The 20,466-nt window shown below is 44.1% G+C and overlaps 1 protein-coding gene across 5 annotated transcripts in view; it reads left to right on the top strand.

Annotated features, from left to right (window-relative positions):
- The first annotated feature begins 16,269 nt into the window (after positions 1-16,269).
- Positions 16,270-20,466, top strand: part of DTNBP1 (dystrobrevin binding protein 1) — a 150,457-nt gene continuing 146,260 nt past the window's right edge. For all 5 annotated transcript variants that reach the window (XM_045389959.3, XM_005553983.5, XM_045389960.3 and 2 more), the window contains exon 1: positions 16,270-16,504. In XM_045389959.3, coding sequence (XP_045245894.2) covers positions 16,449-16,504 — 56 coding nt within the window. In that variant the 5' untranslated portion in view covers positions 16,270-16,448. The remainder of the gene's footprint in view (positions 16,505-20,466) is intronic.

Consider the following 20,466-nt stretch of genomic DNA (forward strand, 5'->3'; position numbering starts at 1 on the left):
GAAATTCAGGATGAATATTTTTATGATAACAGACTAAGATATTGCATGTCCTTCCGCGCAGCATACCTGCATTCTGACACAAATGTGCCAGGAGAATGCTAAACAGTTTTGTTCCCTTTTAAACGGAAATAGATAGGAAACTGATGGGAAAAGGTTCGTGAGCAACTGCTGTCACCAAAAAGAGAGAAGGAATCAAAACCCAATCTTTTATTGTCAAGTCTTTTTTTAATCTAGGTTTATAATAAACAGAAGCAGCAGCTCTTATTGTTAAAAGGTATCATTCCAAGATAACCTTAGGATGTTATCTTCTTTGTAGGTGCCATCAAATGAGTTGCTTTAACACTTAATACATCATAATAGAACTGCATATGATAAAGGACGCATAACAGACTTTTAAGAAATTACGTCATCTGACATTCGTATGTGCCATTTTTTAAAACCCGCTTGTAGAAACTTAGAAAATTCAGGGAATGGCACATATAAGATTCATATAGTCCGGGCACAGGGGCTCGCATCTGTAATTTCAGTACTTTGGGAGGCCAAGGTGGGCAGATCGCTTGAGGTCAAAAGTTTGAGACCAGCCTGGCCAACATGGTGAAACCTCATCTCCACTAAAAATACAAAAACTAGCTGGGTGTTGTGGTGGGTGCCTGCAATCCCAGCTACTCAGGAGGCTGAGGCAGAAGAATCACCTTGCGCCTGGGAGGCGGAGGTTTCAATGAGCTGCACTTGGCACCACTGCACTCCAGCCTGGGCAACAGAGCAAAACTCCGTCTCAAAAAAAAAAAAAAATTCATATAAATGGGCCATTGCTGCCCCACTCACCCCTCCTCCAATGACACTGCCTTTATGCGAGATGAAGTGAGTTCAGCAATAGAAGAAAGAATGATACTGTGAACAAAGGTTATAATGTCAGGGAAGTTACTCTGGAATGGTGAAGTGGGAAATCATGGACTTTGGAGTCAACAAACCTAGGTTAAAATTACTGGCTTGGGAGGCCAAGGCAGGCGGATCACGAAGTCAGGAGATGGAGACCATCCTGGTTAACATGGTGAAACCTTGTCTCTACTAAAAAGTACAAAAAATTAGCTGGGCGTGGTGGCGGACGCCGGTAGTCCCAGCTACTCAGGAGGCTGAGGCAGGAGAATGGCGTGAACCCGGGAGGTGGAGCTTGCAGTGAGCCAAGATCGCGCCACTGCACTCCAGCCTGGGTGACAGAGCGAGACTCTGCCTCAAAAAAAAAAAAAAAAAAAATTGGCCGTACTGCATGTTACTGTATGACCTTAAACAAGGTACTTAACCTGTCTCAACCTCAGTTTCTGAATCTGTCAAACAAGGGCAAGAAGACATGCTTCGTGATATTATTGAAAGGTTACGTGACATGATAATGCATCTAAGCCTAACTGAAGCCACAACCTGTGTAGTCCAGTCCCAGAGAAACACAGACTTTTCAGGCAACCAATCAGGGGGAAACAATTCCAGTTTTATTCAAGTTTCTCCGCACTGAAGAAAACCCAATTCATAATCAACTGCAATATTCCTCATTGCTGTTTTTTCGTCACCAAGTTCACTCATGTCAGCATGAGTTCCTTATCTACCTTACTATCAGAGAACATTCTCCACCCTTCCTTGCTTTTTCTGCCACTCCCGACCCACTCCCCATCTATCCATTCCATCTCTTTCTTGTCTTTATGACAAAGGTGATTTTTGCCTCTTTAGGGAAGTCCTTTGTCTTCAATTCTAGTCTCTGGGAGTCTGTTTTTTTATGGTCAATCTGCATCCCAAGTATACAGAAACCATTCTGAGAGAGAAAGACCAATGGTTTATTTGGGAGGATAAAGTTTGGCAGAGAAGGGAGTTTTAATTAAACTGGAAATTATGGGGTTTTCCTTGTCAATACAGGAAGGTGATGTGGTAGAAAATGTGCCAACATTTTATGTTCATCATTTTACCCCATGATATATGTAAAGAAAATGGCACCAGATCTGACACAAAGTATAGTCTCAACGTGTGTGTCTGTCTTCCATTCGACAACTGTTCCAGACATCTATTGCTGCATGACAAACTATGCCGAAACTGAATGTCTTAAAATGGCGATGATTATCTCTAGTGGTTTAATGCTTGACTGAGCTCAGCCAACCAGTTCTCACTTGGGTTCTCTCATGTGACTGCAGTAAGATGGCATCTGAGGCTAGAGTCATCTAAAAGCTCAGCTGCAATCTGCCTCAGCTGGGATGGATGGAAGAGCAGATGGTTGGCCACATAACTGTCTCTCTCTCTCTCTCTCTCTCTCTCGCGCTCTCTCTCTCTCCATGTGATCTTTCTATGTGACTGGTTTAGGCTTCCTCCTAGTATGGTGGTCTCAGACTTCTTCCTCAGAGTGAGCTTTTCAAGAGACTCACATAGAAGCTGCCGGGCTCCTTATAAAGTAGCTTCAGAAGTTACACAGGCATCACTTTGGCAAGTTAAAAGGCAAGCCGTAGGGCCAGCTCAGGTTCAGTAGGAGGAGACTGCACCAGGGGGTGAAAACTGGGGTACACAGCTGATTGGGGGACCACCTTTGGACATCACCTATCACATAGCCAACTCAACTCACCCCAAAACATTTTCTCTTTTTTGGAAACTTAGAAATGTTTGGTTATACTTTACAGTTAATTTTGCTGAAGAATCGAGAGCCTGGGTCAAGTGGGTAATCTCCTATTGTAAGCCGACAAAGGTCAGTATGAAAACATCCGTTCCCTTCCTTCTTGGAAAAGCGGTGTAGCACTAACATCAGACTGCTTGATTTTGACTCTTGACTTCACCCTTCAGTCTTCTTGAACATGGGCTGGTTTTGTCATCTCTCTGGTTCCTCAGCTGCGAAATAGGACGGACATTATTCATAGGTCTGCTAAAGACAAAATGAGATGATTTCCATAAAAATGCAGATACTGCCTAGTACATAGTATGTGCTCAATAAATGTTACAATTTTTGAATGTAGATGCTTGGTCTACTCATCAAGAGAATTTTGCCTGTAACCGCAAAAAGATATTCCAGTCAGGAAACACCTTAACCTCACCCAGGGATTCTAGGCAGTTGACACTAGTTTCAAAATACAAAGGTAATGTAATTAGTAATGTGAATATATTGAATAAATGGCAGGCTTCTAGCAAGCATGTTTATGGACAGAGCCTAATGAAACTTGCACTTATTTAGATTTGTAGCATCTCTAAACAATTTTGTCTTCTGCTTCATTGAGAAATGATGCAAAGAAGCATTCTACTTAGCCTGAAGTTTTTCAGTTCATTTTATTACACTGTTAGGAATTCAACCAACAACAGATTTATTTGGGTGAACAAGTATAACCAAAGCTTTGCAGACAAATACAATACAATCTGCTAAGTAAATTCTGGGGAAACATGGCTGGCTAGAAATGAGTGGAATGTGGGGAGAGTGGCTCCTAAGATTGCTGGGAGGAGATGGAAGATTCCAATCTCATCATTCACAGAGAAAAGGCAAACCACACTCCACTGAGGGTCCAACAAACCTTTAGAAATCAAACAAGAAAAACACCAAAGCATTCCGAGGGCTTCCTAGGTTTGGCTTTGGGGTTGGAGTATTGAGATAGAGCTTGGGGTAGGAGTGAGGTCCCTCTGTGGAATATAAAGTATGTCTTTCTTTTTGAGATCTTGTCCCTATGTTCAAGTACAGACAGAGTAACAGAGGAAGCAGAGGACTGTATCAGTTAGTGTTATTTGTATCAAGCAATGGAAACCAATTCTGGCTAACTTCAACAAGAAGGAATTCTTTGGGAAGGACATGGGGCACAGAAGGATCAAAAAAAAAAAAAAAGATGGATTCAAAAAGGACAGGCCCAGGCATCTCTGGAAGTTCCCAATGGCAGGAATGACCCAACGGTCTTGTCTGGACATCCCCACTAGATTTTCAGTCTTTGCATCATTCAGTTCAAGGAAGAAAATAGCAATTACCCTAGTGGTTTGCCTGACCATTGGCTACAGAAAGAATGAGCACCATGATTGAAAATTCCACTGGAATATAATCCAATGGGAGAGAGGTAATTCCTCCAAATGAGTGCTTTGCCCTAAGAAAGTTAAAGGGTGATGGACTACTGAAAGCAACATGCATCTGTGACATAAGTTAGTATCAACATGCAAGAACACTAACCGCAGTGGTGAAATGAAGCATCCTGCCTCTGTGGCGGAAATCAGCAGGTATGTGGATGGTAGTATGCTGCTGTATTGCCTGATAAACCAGAATTGAGCTTGCTTTGCCCCAAGAAGCTAAGAGGCAGTTGAGACAGAGGCATAATTATAGTCTGAGACAACACTTGGGAATAATAGATTTATTGTTATCTTGTAGCCCATTTGAATCCTCCAAACCTCTATAGCCAGGTAATATTTCAAACACAGAAGCACCCTTTTACAAAGACCTAAGCACTTATAGAAAGGAAAAGGCTACTAGAAAATCAAATGTTAGTTTGAACTAATTAATTCTGTTTGGTTTCCTGTTGGTCTCAGTGAGGCAACAGGGTTTGAATAAGGAAATGAAGAAAGCTGATGATTTTGGAACTCTAGAGAAGTCAGGGCTGACCCAGGGGAAGTGCAAGAGCTTAGGAGAAATGAAGGTTCAGAGCCCCTGGAGTGGAGGAAAACAATTAAAGCTGACCTTGGCTGTAGTAAAGGGGAGGAGCACTTTCTTCTCAATCTCTCCAGGAAGGACATGGTCCCCAACTTCTAGGCCTAGAACTCAGGCTCCTATGGTCATTCAGCCACATTAGGGGTGAAACAGCCTTCTGTAGAAGAGGCCTTGCTCCTGAATCACCATTTATAACTTTGTTGCTTGGGGGAAAATGCATCTTGGGTCCCTAAACCCTGACAAGAAACTTGGGAGCCCCACTTTCTCATAGATTGTACACTGTGCAAAATGCATCATTTATACTCTGAGATCCTGCTAGTTGGATTGATTCTAAGCAATCTGGCTTGGGCAGTTCCATCATCAAGCCAAGATTCATCTCACACACATGTAATTTGGTTAAGCCCTTAATGATGCCCACTGGCTTTTATCATGTCTGTCTCTGTGTCTTTATTTAGTCTGACTGATTTACTAACTGACTGGCTCCAATCCCGTGTCTCCGTGGGGTACAGATAAACAAGGGTTTCACCAGGGCTCATAAACAAACTCAAGGATACCTTACCCTCTCCTGGGGGCAATGAGCGACTGGCAGCTCCTCTGAGGTATTCCTATCAGAAGGCTGTCTGCTGGTCAAGGGCACCTCAGTAACTAGAGGCTAAGGGGGTAAGAGAGGGGTCAGATTACCTAGGCCAGGAAACTGCAGATGGGAGTGAGATAGGGAGTCACCTCGGGGCTCTCTGCAGAGGCTACCACACGCCCAGTTAGGCAAAACTTCTTTCTGTTTTCCACAGTGTGTCCTCTCCTTCCCTGCCACACTGAGAGAAGCTAAAACCAGAAGAGGGAAGAAGAACAAAAGTGAAAGCACAGGCCAGTTCTACTGTAGTCCTCCTCTCCATGGAGGGTTGAGAAAGCCTAGGTCAGGCCTGAGCCTCTGAAGGGAAGGAAACCAGGCTGGAGCTTTAAATCAAACTGGACTCCGTGTGTGCATGTGTGTGAGCACATTTGCAAAACTGTAACATGATGACTTTTCAATGTAAAAAATGGAACTGCATGTCCCCTTCCGTGAATGTATCTTATTGCTGTCTCTATTAATATAAAAAGTGAGATTATAGCCTGATGGTATTTTGATCTTAAATCATCTATATGGCTAATCATGAGGTTAAGGACTGTTAGAAAACCAAGATGACTGTTGGAATTTAAACCCAAAATTACTCCAGCTTTGCAGATTGAGTTTTTTGTTTTGTTTTGTTTTGTTTTAAATGCAGCCTCACTCTTGTCTCCCAGACTGGAATGCAATGGCGTGATCTCAGCTCACTACAACCTCTGCCTCCTGGGTTCAAGCCATTATCCTGCCTCAGCCTCCCAAGTAGCTGGGATTACAGGCGCCTGCCACCACGCCTGGCTAATTTTTGTATATTTAGTAGAGGTGAGGTTTTACCATGTTGGCCAGGCTGGCCTCGGACCCCTGACTTCAAATGATACACCCACCTCAGCCTCCCAAAGTGCTGGGATTACAAGAGTGAGCCATCGTGCCCAGCCAGATTGCGAATTTTTTAAATGTCCACTTTATGGCATTAATCTTTCTGTACCTCACTTTTCCTTATTGGCAAACAATGTAGATTTTAAAAACAGAGTAAAAATGAAGAGTTATTTTTGGCAGCTGGCATCTATGCACCCAATGTGCAGAAGCAATAGTCTCAGCTGTGAAATGAGAGGATTAATTCATCTCTACATGGCCTTCTAGCTCTGAACTCTATGAAACTTAATGCCACTAAGAAGCATGGCAGTTTCCCAAATGCCGACCTCCAGGCTAAGAGAGCAAATGTACCATGGGGTCACCATCTGGTATTATAGCGACTTACTTGAGTTTGTGTGTTGCTTAATGACTAATTGGCTACTAACAGTGGAGTTCTCTGGATTCATTTATTCTAGTCAAATGAACACAGAAGCTAAAGTTCACAACTAAGAACTGTGCCATTCATTTACCATCTGGAAATGAAAAGCTTAATTTCACTGCTGGGCAAAATAGAAGACGTAGAACTCAAGTATCAGTAGGTCGCAATAAACTAAGTTTAAAAAAATCCACATTGCCATGACCCCATTAAGTTTAAATAAAAAGATGTGAATACCAATGCAGAGAATTCTATTGCAACCCACTTCTTTCTACTTCTTTAAATAATGTGTGGTGTGAATGTGTGTGTCTATGTGTTTAGATTTTGTGAGAAATGAACAAAAGACTTTGGTGTGTTATTTTAAATTGCTAGAACTTAAAGTTTCATTTCATCAGGATATATGTAGCCTAAATCATTGCAGTTTTGCATTTATATTAAGAGTTGGTAAGGCACATTGTATCGGGTTTGTTGACAGGAAGCCTATAATTTTATTTTACAAAAGATTTGTGCAAGGTCAAATTTCCAAAGGAAAATTGACCAATTTTCCAGAAATTTTTAAAGGGTAAGTAGCACTCCACTGAGGTTTTTCTATCTAGTGTTCATTAATGTGGGTGAATCCTGGTTAGGAAGACTGGGGAGGTGTCTGGACGCAGCCCCGCAGGGTGAATGTGAAGGCAAGCAGAAGGAGAGTAAGGGGAATTGACTGGCATTTACCATCAGTGGATTTCTGATACTTGAAACCACAGCTGACACTAATCCTCATTTTGATTCCCATTTCAGCCCCTAGCTATTTTTAGGGCAAAGAACTGGGGACTTTATATGAGAGGTTAAATGTAGTGATGGATGTTAAATAGGGAGTTAATGGAAACTCGCATCCCTCTCAGAATGCATCCTCAGGTTTGGGTGAAATGCATTTGCCTCAAATGCAAAAAGAACATAAAGAAATGACAGTGAGGAGGGAAAGAGGGACCAATTTGAAGGCTGGATCTCTGATCTTTAGCTGAATATCATTTGGTCTGTGGCACAAGCTCCCAGATTTGATTTGATTTAGAGCTGCAATCATGAAAATGCAATAAAGTATTACAAACATTTAGTGGCAATATTCTATATTAAAAGATGAAGACAGGATGGTTTATGGTTCCTTATGAATAGACAAGGCATTTTAAGAAGAGAAAATGGCATGACCCACACTTCCCAGACTACCCTGCTGGAGTATGAGCAAGATGGCATGGGGACAGTAACACATTTCTGACTTGCCACTCCTCCACGGCTAACCTACAAGATGAAATTTATCCTGTTTCAACAGTTGACAGACAGGCACTGCCTTAGTCCTCTGATTTGAGGAAGTGAGGCTGGGTGAGGATTTGGTGGTGATGTCTATGACTAAATGAGAAGCAGGGTATTCAGATTGGCCAACAGGTACACAGATTTCCCAGCCAGAGCCTGTCTCCTCTTCACATTCAGAGCCAGGGCTGCTCACCCTCCACGCACCCATGTCTTTGATTCCCATGCACCCTGGGAAGCCTCTTGCTCCCATGAAAGGGAGTCCCCTGCCCACCTCCCCCTCAGTCTCCACAGCTGGATTCCAGCCAAGGGCTATGTAACCCTCTCCCAACTCTCTTCCAGGAGGCAGAGCACCTGGCTTAGTTGCCTGGCATGGGCATCGCCCACTCTTGCCTTGCTCTGGTGGACTCTTTGTCTTCTCTGTCTCCCCTTCCTCAGGGTCTTGCCAGTCTGTGAGGGAGGCGATGCCCTGGCTAACCCTCCTAAAGGCTTGAGGGGCTGAACTGGCTCAGCTGCCTTGACTTTCACATAACCAGGTGGCATTAGCTGGCTTTGGAGGCCGGCCCAGATGCCCAAACCTCACCATACCAGTTGCAGGCACCTTCCAGGAGTGTGTGCTGAGATACTTACATTTCTGAAGGCTGTCCCAGCAATGGACTCCCTTTGATGACTCTTTCTTCCAAAGCAAAGACAAGGTGAGTCACTCTTCATCTGGGCAGTCACAGACATATTTATTCATGTTTTTTGAGACAGGGTCTCGCTGTGTTGCCCAGGCTAGATCATGTGTGGCATGATCATGGCTCATTGCAGCCTTGACGTCCCTGGCTCAAGCAATTGTCCCACCTCAGCCTCCCAAGTAGCTAGAACTACAGGCACATGCCACCACACCCAGCTCGTCACAGCCATATTTAAAACACTAATCACCTTGTGGATATTGTCTCACCTCTAGATCAGAAGCTCTTCAGTACCTTATTGGTATGTGTTTTGCAGGACCTTATTTCCTAATCTGTAAAAGGGGATAAATGATATGTGCAGAGTGCTTAGAATCCTGTTTGGCACTATGGAGGTCTCAGTAAATAATAGCCATCATCATTAGTATAATAATAATTTAATACTATATTAATACCATTACTATGTCAGCATCTAGTAGAGTACCCAGCATAGGTGGGGCCTTAACTATGTGGTTTTGTTGAGTAGGTGACACTGTAGAAAACCGTAAGGAGAAAAGCCTTGCCTGACAGAGGGATGAACAATAGGAAGCAATGGGAAATCAGGAGATGGGGTGTGCGCCTGTGTTCTTCCCTTCCCTTTCCCTGTCATGCTCTGCTTAATGGCCTCGTGTTTTCTCTTCACTGCAGCCTCCAGGTGGAACAAGGGGGTAGGAGGAAGGATGAGCATCCTGCTTTTAGATACTGTTTCACCTTTGACATCTCCACTATTTTCAAAAGTTGAGGTTTTATTAAAAGTCCTCCATCGATCAGCTAATTCCCCCTCATTGCCATGCTTCCTCCCTAGGTAGCAGTGGGTGGTGAGTGGTGCTAATTTGGGTTGCACGAGGAAAGTAATCAGACTCATTTCAAGAACAGAATTCTGGTAGCAGAGGACTAGACTATCCAGTATATGCCACAAACTCCTCATTGGCATAAAAAATGGTTTATTAAGACAACAGGTACATCTGTTCACTTCTATTTGTGTATAAACAGAGATAATACATAGAAGCAACGGAACCCAATATTTCTGTACATAAGAACTACTTTACTTCCCTCCTTCCATTGTTGAGATTCTCAGCAGATCACAAAGGCAATGTTTGAAAACTTCCCATTTATTTTGTCTAAACCTCTGAATTGAAGCAACACAAGTGAAAACATTACCAGGTAATACACTGAATACATTATCTCGAATGTATAAACCTAGCCATCATAGGTTTATTCACCCCCTTGCAAGTTTGCAGAAACAGCCCCTCAGAGTCCCCTTCTAAGCGAGAAAAAAGGCCAAAAGCACTTCTTGCCCGTGTTTTGTACGGTTTGACCCTGCAACCCTGGTCACAGTAGACTTGGCCAGGGAGTGGTGCTTGGCATACAGGCAGACATGCACAGCATGAAGGGGCCTGGTACAAGGATTTTGCTTATGTGAGGCATTCTGGGGTAGAAGGGGACTGGGGAAAGCATTCAGAGCCTTCTTCTGATCGCCCAGGGAGGGGCAGAGTCAGTAGCAGTGGCAGAAACCAAGAGACTTGGAGAGAGGAGTTGTTAAGCTGAAGCTATGAGGTGGCCGATGTTATATGGGAAAGCAGAGTAGAAAGAGGAAAAAGTAGAAGCAGGGAGAGTCAGAAAGATAAATGGGACTGGAGGAGTCACTCGGAGAGGAAACAAGACAGCTTCTCTGAATGACAGCTACCAAAGCTCCTGTTAGGATACTAGAGGCTTTGTTGTTTTCCCAATGGTACAGGGGAGAAGAAATGGCTTTCCTTCCCATCTCAGGTTCATGGCTGGGGCCCCTATAACAAAAAGATGAACAAGAGCAAAGCATACAAATTTATTAAGTTTAATGTGACACGGGAGCCTTCATAAGGAAATGAAGACCCAAAGGAACAGGCAATCTTGTGTATTTTTATGCTTAGGTTTGATGAAAAATGGACAGTCATGGAGAGGTTTGCTAGGAAGACACAAAGGTATGGCTTAGTGGTAACAAACAGAGGGAAACTTAGCAAGACTTGTTTGTTCAGACTCTTCTTGGCATCTCTTGGTCTTTGGCTCTTTTCTTCCAAGTATAATGAGGGGTACTTTCACATGGGGTACTAGTGCTCATGTGACCTGCTACAGGGCAAGGACGGGAAATCCTGTCTGGGGTTTTACGACCTACTTCAGGGGAGAAAGGGACGTGTGTCAGACAAAACCTGCTTCTGTGGTTTTCTCAAATGCCCAGGTACCATATTTTGGAGTAGTATGTTCTGAACCCCATCACTGGCAACAAGAGTCTTCCATTTCCAGGAGGCCTGGCTAAGTCTCCAGGCACAGTTGGTCCTTGGATTTCCTCTCTTTGCTGAGTAGGTATTTTTGAAAAAAACCAAACCAAAACAAAACAAAAAAAACAAAGAACAAAACACAACCCCTGGGGAAGCCCGAGCACATCTCAGCTACTGCCTTGCTTATCCAGGCCTAGTTTAGCTTTCTCCTCTGCCCCTGCCTCACACTGTTGCCTTCAGAATCAGCCAGCAGAAGTGGAGGCTGCAGGGGCTTGGGTACAATGAAGTGATGGAGCTAGTGCCTGTTTCAATGAGCTGGGAAAGGTGAGGACAAACTACAGCCTGGACTCCTGAAGTTCACGGATGCTGAAGTCATTGTTGCCTTCCCCCTGCAGGGCAGCTTAAGTCTCTCTGCTTAGCTCCGTGGTTCCCAGCCCTGCCTGCACATTAGAATCACCAGGGAAGCTTTTAAACCATATGAAGGAGACTGGTCACCTCAGACCAGTTAAACCAGATGCTCTGGGGGGAGTTGAGGCCAGGCACTGGTACTTCTAAAATGCTCCCCATGTGATTTGAAGGTGCACCCAGGCTTGAGAACTATCACTTAACTGCAATTATAATCATCAATTATTTTAACCTAATAATGATCAATTATTACAGCTCCCCCACCAGCATGTATTGACCTGAGAGTTAGCTATAGGTAGTCATTGTCTCAAACCTTTTTTTTTTTTTTTGGCCACTAATTCTTACTAAAGAGTTTCAGTTTGTTATTAAGTTTTACCACACAAAGATATTTCTATGGCATAGTGGTTCAGAAGATGTGATTACTGAAATATATTCTCTCTAGGGGAACCATCTATTTGTAAAAGTGCAGAACCTGGTTGCCTTTACTCATGGAGAGTCCCTACACTTTGATGAATGGAGTCACTTGGTTGTTTATGGATATTTTATAGACCATATAGATCCAACCACAGATTAACAAAAAATAAAAGTTTTCCTCCTCTAATGTATCTTTATAGATCATATAGATCTAAACACATATTAAAAAATAAACGTTTTCCTCCTTTAATGCAATGGTGTAGTGCCTTCTTTTTTCATCTGAGCGAAAAGACAAGGTTAGGTCCTCAGTCATTTTATGACAGTGGGATGCAATTTTGGAACACAAATAGATGCAGCTGAGATCCTTTTACTGCTCTTTCCGCTCAGCTCAGGTGAAATACTCATTTTCAACCTTGCTGTCACTCCCGACAGTGATTGCCGTCTAAATCTATTATTATAGCTTCTGTCTTCCGACCTTGATATCCTCTAACTGCCCACTTTTCTCCTGTTCTTCAGCTGCGTTCTAATCTTTGCTCTCTCGGGTTGGAATTCCCCTCCCTCACCTCCCTGATTTCTGTCTCTGCTTTTCTTTTCAAAATGCCATGCTGATATCACCTTTCCAGCTTTGTCTAGCTTACCCCATTCTTAGAAATACTCATTGCTTCACAAGAAACATTTACAGCTCTCACGTGGATTCTTCTGTAACCATTAAACTCTTGAAAAGCAAAGATATCAAAAATATTTACATGTTGGCTTTTTAAAAAAATCACAAATGATAACAACACACTGTAAATATCTTTACAAATCTAAATCAGGTTCCTGCAAAGCAATTAACCATAGTGCCTTTCCAATTACTCTAAAAGACCTCTGCCAATGAAACGGTATGCGCTTTTCTGGGTTCTATAGCACCTTCTTTAATAGCATCTTCCTCTGTGGTTCTAATTCCACCAAACCCTCATTTATCACTTTGTGTCTAACAAGAATCTGTTGAGACAGGAAACTTCCTTTCCTCAGGGAGTAGGGCTTCGCAAATGTTAACATGAATAAAAATCACCTGGGGGGGTCTTAATAAAACTCAGATTCTGATTCAGTAGGGTCGGCTGGGGCCTACGATTCTACCTTTGCAAGCAGCTCCCAGATGATGCGGCTGCTGCTGGTCAGGGAAACACTATTTCAGGGAACTTCTTAGCAGCTTTGGTGCTCGCCCCATACGTTGTATCACCAAAGATTTCCTTAGGCTCAACTAATATGGTCTCAAAAAATCAACTCTCGGCTGGGCGCGGTGGCTCATGCCTGTAATCTCAGCATTTTGGGAGGCCGAGGCAGGCAGATCACTTGAGGTCAGGAGTTCGAGACCAGTCTGGCCAACATAGTGAAACCCTGTCTCTACTAAAAATACAAAAATTAGCCAGGCGTGGTGGCGGGAGCCTGTAATCCCAGCTACCCAGGAGGTTGAGGCAGGAGAATCGCTTGAACCCAGGAGGTGGAGGCTGCAGTGAGCCAAGATTGCACCACTGTGCTCCAGCCTGGGTGACAGAGGCAGACTCCGTCTTAAAACAAAACAAACAAACCCCAAACAAACAACAATCAACTCTCAACCAATTCCTGAATTAAGATTAGGTCAATAGCTTCCATATTGATGTTGGTTCTCAAACTGTACTTAAAAGCTTTTCTTTTTCTTTTTTTTTTTTTTTTTTCATTTTGCCAATCCATCTTCCTAGTTTCTGACTGAAACTAGGTTACTTATGTAAACACGACATGTCATTTGCTTCAACTCTTGGTCCTTAATCATTCCTCCTGAGCAACTCATTTACAACAGTAGTTATTTTCTAATTTTTTTTTAACATTTACTTTTTAAATCATAAATTATCTTTTTATTAGCACTTTTAAAACTTTCACTGTTTTTGAATTTAATAGACATGATGGGATTAAGAATGTTCAGAAAGCACCTCAAACACAAACATGCCACAGACTAATAAACAATGCATTGGTCAAGACAGAAATGATCAGTCACAACCAGTAAAGCTATTTTTTAGTGACAGGCAAGAGTCTTTTTGAGTGGATTTGGTGCTTTGTTGGAATGTATGAAACTTAGTAAATTGAAAGCTTATGTGTAGAGTTTAATTAAATAAAAGAAAAAATACGTTATATTTCCCAGTACTTGTGGTTTTCAAATCTATTAGATAATAACGGACCTGTCTCTGATCATTTGATCACTTGCTTTGTACCAGGCACTGTTTCTGAAAGGTAGAAGAAGGCTCAATAAACAGCACTCCTCTTTCTTATTTGTCTGAGCAAACTGAGAAATAAAACAATAGAGTCACCATAAAGAGGCCAAAACATCACTTTTATTTCTAGGAAGACTGATGGAACACATGGCTTATATTCATGGGCAAGCAGAACTTCTAGTGCCCAGTCACAAAAAGCATGGGGTTGCCCTTCAAGCCTGTCCTTAGGTAGCAGAATGAATGCTCTTTGTTGGAAGTTTTCACTCAACAAAAAGAAAGGACGATGAGACCAAGCTTCTGACTTCCTAGCTCACTAATCATCATAGTCACCTTTTCCCCACCAGGAAAGGCTGGGTATTTCTTTATGTTAGCAGAAGAGCTCCCTTCCCACGGAAGAAAACATCAAGAGTGCGGAAGAGGTAGTTCCCCAGCTACAAGCTAAGTCCTTTATCTTATTTAACTCCTGCAACAAAACAACATTTACTGGGTGTCTGTTATGTGCCATTCACTGTTTTCAATGCTGGGGATGCAAAGCTTAATAAGACAGCAGTTTACATCAGGGCCTGTACTTGTGCTACCCACCTTACTGGCCTCATCCAATCCCAGCCCTAACAGATCCTGTGCATTTAAAATTTTGATATTTTGTTCATCACAGATTTTTTTCATTAATTTTGAAGTTTTAAAATATCGTATTAAAATATTACTTATCTTGATTACTGAGCTTTTTGGCTCCTGTAAATTTTGTACCTGAGGTGAATGCCTTGTCTTGGCTTTAAAATAAATTTGTAAACAACTAAATTAATAACAAATAATTATTGAATAAATTTTCTAATGTGTACTAAGTTGAGAAACAGGCTACATGATAGGAAGTGACTGGGTGTGTAACTTGAATGGTAAGGAAAAATCTATCTAATGTGATGCTATTTAGGATGTGACTCTTATAAGGAGCCAGACAAGGGACAGTTTGGAGAAAAGTTTGTGAAAACACTACAGGTGGAAATAAACCTGGAATTTTCAAAGAACATACCAAAAAAAAAAAAAAAAAAAAAAAGAGGCTATTATGTCTTAATTGTCAAGGACATGATAGGTGACTAGTAATCAATTTGGATAGAGTGCCAGAAAAGGTTCAAATTTTAGGGCTAAGGGGGTAAGGAGTTTGAATTTTATTCCAAGTGCCCGGGAGGCAATTGGAAGATTTTAAGCAGGGGAGCAACGTGATCCAATTGATCTTTTAAATAACTCTCTCGGGCTGCTGTGTCAAGGATGGATTATAGGGGTGTGCACGGCAAAACAGTAGCATCTGGAAGAATTGTCAGTGTTCCTACTGAAAAAGGATGGTGACTTCGACCAGAATAAATATAGTGAAGATATAGAAAGAGGAGCAGGTTCCAGAAATATGTCAGGAGTAGAGTTGATTGGATTTGATGGGTTAATATGGGGAATGAGGAAAAGAGGGGAACCAGAGGTGATTTCAAGTGTCTTACCTTGAGCAACTTGGTGGATGGTGGTGTCATTTCCTGAAATGGAAAATACAGGATGAGCAGATTAAAGGTGAACGTGCAATGAATGAAATTTTCAATTTTGTGTAGGTTGGTCTGAGATGCCTTTTGGATACATGTTGTATACATGCTTACATGAGTAAGCAACTGGTATGAATTGACGGAGAGGGAGGAAGTACAGGGCAGAGAATAGAGATGTGGGAGTCATCGATTCCTTGACAGAAGTTACAGCATGGTAATGGATAGACTCACCTATGGAACAACACATCTGGAAAAGAGCTGGGAGGCTGGGCATGTAGCCTTGGGAGTGGCTATTAAAATAGGAGAAGGGGTGGAGGGGAAGGGAGAGAGGAAGTATGGAGTGCTTAGCAAGAGAAGAATGTGTTTTAAGGATGGGATGATAAACTGCGTTGAGAGCCACTGAGAGGTAGAGAAAAAATCAGGACAGAGAAGTAATAAAAGGCACCAGCAACATGGAAGTCACTGGTGCCTCGCGAAAGACGATCACCTTTGGTGTGTAGAGCACAAAAGCCTGAGGGGGTAAAGAGAGAGTGGAAAGTAAGAATGTCGAGACAGTCGACTATTACTGCCACTTTATGAATGAAGAAACCGAGGCTCAATATTTGACTAACTCATCCAAGGTGAAGATCCAAGATCCTGGACCTAGAATCCATGCAATGATTTGTGCACATCGCCTATGCAAGAGATAGATCCAATTCTCTTCCAAACCGTAAAAGCCAACACTTCCCTCAAAGGAGGCTTCGAGCTAAAGCATCCTTTCATGATGCCGCTTCCATTTTAAAGAAACAAAACAAAACAAAACAAAAACGAGAAGGCCTGGTGCGGGCTAGGAAGGAGCGGAGCAGGTACTGGCCCTCTCTGCCGGGGGAAGACCCGCCCCTTTTCCGCAGCCCGAGCCGGGCGCAGTCCACTGCGGCTGCGCGAGCCTGGCGCGCGCGGGGCGGGAACGCGGAAGGGGCTGGGGCTGCGGCGCGGAGGCGAGGAGCAGACCGGGGGCGGGGCCGGCAGTGGGAGTGCGGGGCGCGGGGCGGGCGGCGTGGGACCCAGGGGGGCGACAGAGGCAGCAGGAGCCCGAGGCCTGAGGAGAGGAGACCGGCGGCGGTGGCAATGCTGGAGACCCTGCGTGAGCGGCTGCTGAGCGTGCAGCAGGATTTCACCTCCGGGTGGGTATACGGTGGGCGACGAAAAGGGACCTGAGGGGGCCGGGCCGCGCCTGGGATGCCCCTGCCTCGCTGCCTTCCCCGCGCCTCGGTCCGGGCCCCGCCCCGCCCCGCCGAGGAAAGTAACGAACTTCCCGGCGTTCTTGCGTTGGGTGGCGCAAAGTAACTTAGGTCCCTGCGGGCCGCCTCTGACGCGCACCCCCAGGACCGGGAGGCGCTTGGCGGCGTAGCGGAGCTCCCGGGGGGTGTGGGACCCTGCGGTCCCCTCCTGGCAGCATCAGCCGGGCCCTGGAGGGGAGTCATGTGAGAAGCCAGCGCGCCTCACCGCTTCCGTCCCCGCGGCACAGTGACCTGCGCCCCTTGGCCCAGCTGACACCTGCTCGTGCGCACCTGGAGCTGAGCCCGCTGCCCTCCCTGGATCGGATCGCTCCGCGCAACAGCGCGCACCCTGCGGCCCGAGCCTTCCGCGCCGCGCCGCGTCTCGGCTTTCACGCTCGGCTCCGCGGCCTAACCCTTGGCAAAGCTGGCCGCCCCTCCCCGTTAGCTTTCTTTCTCTACCTTTGCCGTGAGCTCAGCGCCTCGGCGAAGGAACTCTTAAGCAGGAAAAGCAACAGAACTCTAGGAATGCTTTTAATACCCAGCGGTTCCCAAACTTTGCTTAGAATCACCTGGGAAACTTTCAGAGTTCTGATGCCCAGGTCTCACCCCATACCTGTTAACCATAGTGCCTGGAGACGGCGTTTTAAAGATCCCCAGGGGATTCCAATGGGCACCAACGCCTGGGAACCACAGACCGAGACTCCGGCGTCACATTGCCTAGGCATCCTGGCTCAACCACTAAACCAAACGTAGTTACTCAGCTGCCTTGCCTCAGTGTACTGTTTCCGCTACTGCAAAATGGGGATAATGATGGTACTTAAAAGGTTATTACAAGGATTAATGAATTAACATGTAAAACACGAAGTAAGCATTATGTCAGTAGTGTTACTTAGTGCGTAATTCGTTTTAATTTTTTCATTCCTTTAAAATGAAAAGGATCTTTGAAAAAGATCTTTCAACTTTAGCTTACAAATCCTGTTGGAGGATGCACTGAATGTGAGGCATTTTCACTCATACTGTTTTAAATTTCTATCCCCCCACCTCCCCACCCCCCCCCTTTTTTTTGAGATGGAGCCTTGCTCTGTCTCAAAGTGCAGTGGCCTGATCTCAGCTCACTGCAACCGCTGCCTCCCGGATTCAAGCAATTCTCCTGCCTCCACCTCCCGAGTAGCTGGGACTACAGGCACCCGCCCCCACGCCTGGCTAATTTTTTGTATTTTTTAGTAGAGACGGGTTTCGCAGTGTTGGCCAGGCTGGTCTCGAACTCCTGACCTTGTGATCTGCTTGCCTCGGCCTCCCAAAGTGCTGGGATTACAGGCGTGAGCCAACGTACCCGGCCCACCCCTCCCCCCCCCCTTTTTTTTTTAAAGTGACAAGGTATCCCCCTGTCGCCCACGCTGGAGTGCAGTGGCGCTATCTATCATAGCTCACTGCAGCCCCCAACTCCTGGGTGCAAGCGATCCTCCCTCCTAGGCTTCCTAAAGTGGTGGGATTATAGGTATCAGTCACTGCTCCCAGCCTTGTTTGGAATTTCTAATGAGAAAGATTGTTAGCCAAAATTTTATCTTATTGGACAAGAATGTTAATACTATTTGCGTATTGGGCGTTGAATAACAGCAAACTGTCAAACGCTTGAGCACTTAACACCCGTCAATCATTTTTGTTATTTTGGTGTTTAGAAAGTTAGTTATGGATGCTCAGAGTCATTCACTGATGGGTGTGCTTGCATGCTTACATTTTGTTCTCCTATTTAGTAAAAGTACCTTCTTTTCAGAGGGTAAATTATTGTATTGAAAACCTTTTGGTGTGATGCTGAAATGGCCCATTTGTAGCATGAGAGTGACCTGTTAGTACTTCATGGAATTGCTTGATGGCATAACAGCCCATCTTGTAGTTACTATAACTCTGTAAGTCACATGGTTGCCTCAGAAGCATTCATGCTCCTGACCTTTGTAAGAAGGCATTTTACCCAGGAATGTAGATTCTGGACTGGGCTCTGGACTGCCGGGGCACAAACCATCCTGGGAGATCAGGGTAACCCTAAACGTTTAGAGTTTAGTTAGGGAGAGACAAGCCAAAGGGATCTGGTTAGAACCCCTTGGAAACTGACTTGACTTCTTCAAGATGCCGTAGTCTGGGGCCATTTTGGAGCTAGACATCCTGAGAGGGCTTCATTAGGTCCTTTGTTGGCTTTCTCCTGTACACGTCACTTTCAGCTGACAAACCACTGGACTGTCTGTGCCATTAGCCTGTCACCTGGTGGAGAAATAACTCATCTCCAAGTGATGTCAGTCTCCCAGTAGACCCGTACCTCTAGTGCCTGATGTTCACTTTCTTCAGGTCCTCGATTTCCTACACCTAATCTGTTCGATTAAACTTTTCCATATTCAGCTTGAGATTGACCTACTTTACATAACTGAATATTTTTGCCATGAGGAGAAACGATGACACTAAACACAGGATTCATGTGTTTATTATATGTTGGTAATGTGGAATTCAAAGATTAAAGAGGCATGACCTGCATCGCTAAAAAAGAAACACATTACATAAATGCAATGCTGATATCACAGCTAATAAAATTAACACTAATTCTTTTATATTATCAATTATGCAGTCCATAATCAGATTTCTTTTGTTTTTAGAAATGACTTTTTGCAGTTGGTTTGTTCAAATCCAGATCAGATAAGTTTCACACATTAATTTTGTTTAAAAACCAATTTTTGAAACAGATGACTGTTAAAGAGCCACATGGGGAAGCTTTATTGAATCTTCTAACAATTTTGTTGTCCCAGCTACTTGGGAGGCTGAGGCAGGAGGCTCCCTTAAGCCCAGGAGTTCAAGACAAGCCTGGGCAACACAAAGAAACCCCATCTCTTGTCTGGGCATGGTGACTCACGCCTGTAATCTCAGCACTTTGGGAGGCCGAAGCGGGCAGATCACGAGGTCAGGAGTTCAAGACCAGCCTGGCCAATGTGGTGAAACCCCGTCTCTACTAAAAAATATAAAAATTAGCTGGCCATGGTGGCGCGCGTCTGTAATCCCAGCTACTTGGGAGGCTGAGGCAGGAGAGTGTCTTGAATCCAGGAGGCGGAGATTGCAGTGAGCTGAGATCACACCACTGCACTCCAGACTGGACGACAGAGCAAGACTCCGTCTCAAAAAAAAAAAAAAAAAAAAAAAAGAAACCCCATCTCTTAAAAAAGAAAGAAAAAAATGACAAAGACATGACCCCGGCCACCCAGAGCTATCTCATTGGACCTGGCGTTTCTGTAGAACACTTGGTGGCAGAGCAAGTGTGTGGAAACCAGAGCAGCTGCCTTCTAAAATAATTGGAAACGCCAGGTGTGCAGGTTGGCCCAGGGACTGAATGGAAGGCCTCAGGCATTTCTGGGCTCCTTCAATGTGGCCGGTGCAGCTCCAGCCGCCCGCTGTCACCCAGAGCAGTATCCTCTCTTCAGAGCTTCTCTGATCATTTTCACTTTCTGAAAACTCATATGAAGGCCCTAACTCTAGACAAACTTACTTTTTTTCATTTTTAGTAAAATAGGACGATTCCTTATCAGTCTCATAAGAGAATGTCAGCTTGGTGGTGAAATCATGTCCAATGAGAATGAATTTCTACATTCCGTTCAAACTTAGAAAAAGTACAGCTTAAGGTCATTATTCTTTAAGGGCAGTGTAGAGATTACTGGTGGTTTGGGAGGAACTCTAGGTTGTCCATGGACTTATGGCCTTTTTTGTAAATTTTTATGCATAGTAACAATTATGTCAACATTGAGAACAACTCGTGATTACATCACATTCTTTCTGCCTTAATTGGGTGGTAGGCCAGCTGAAGGCTACAGACTGAAGAAGACTGGTTCTGA

The sequence above is a fragment of the Macaca fascicularis genome, chromosome 4 (assembly GCF_037993035.2).
Source record: "Macaca fascicularis isolate 582-1 chromosome 4, T2T-MFA8v1.1".
Lineage (NCBI taxonomy): Eukaryota > Metazoa > Chordata > Mammalia > Primates > Cercopithecidae > Macaca > Macaca fascicularis.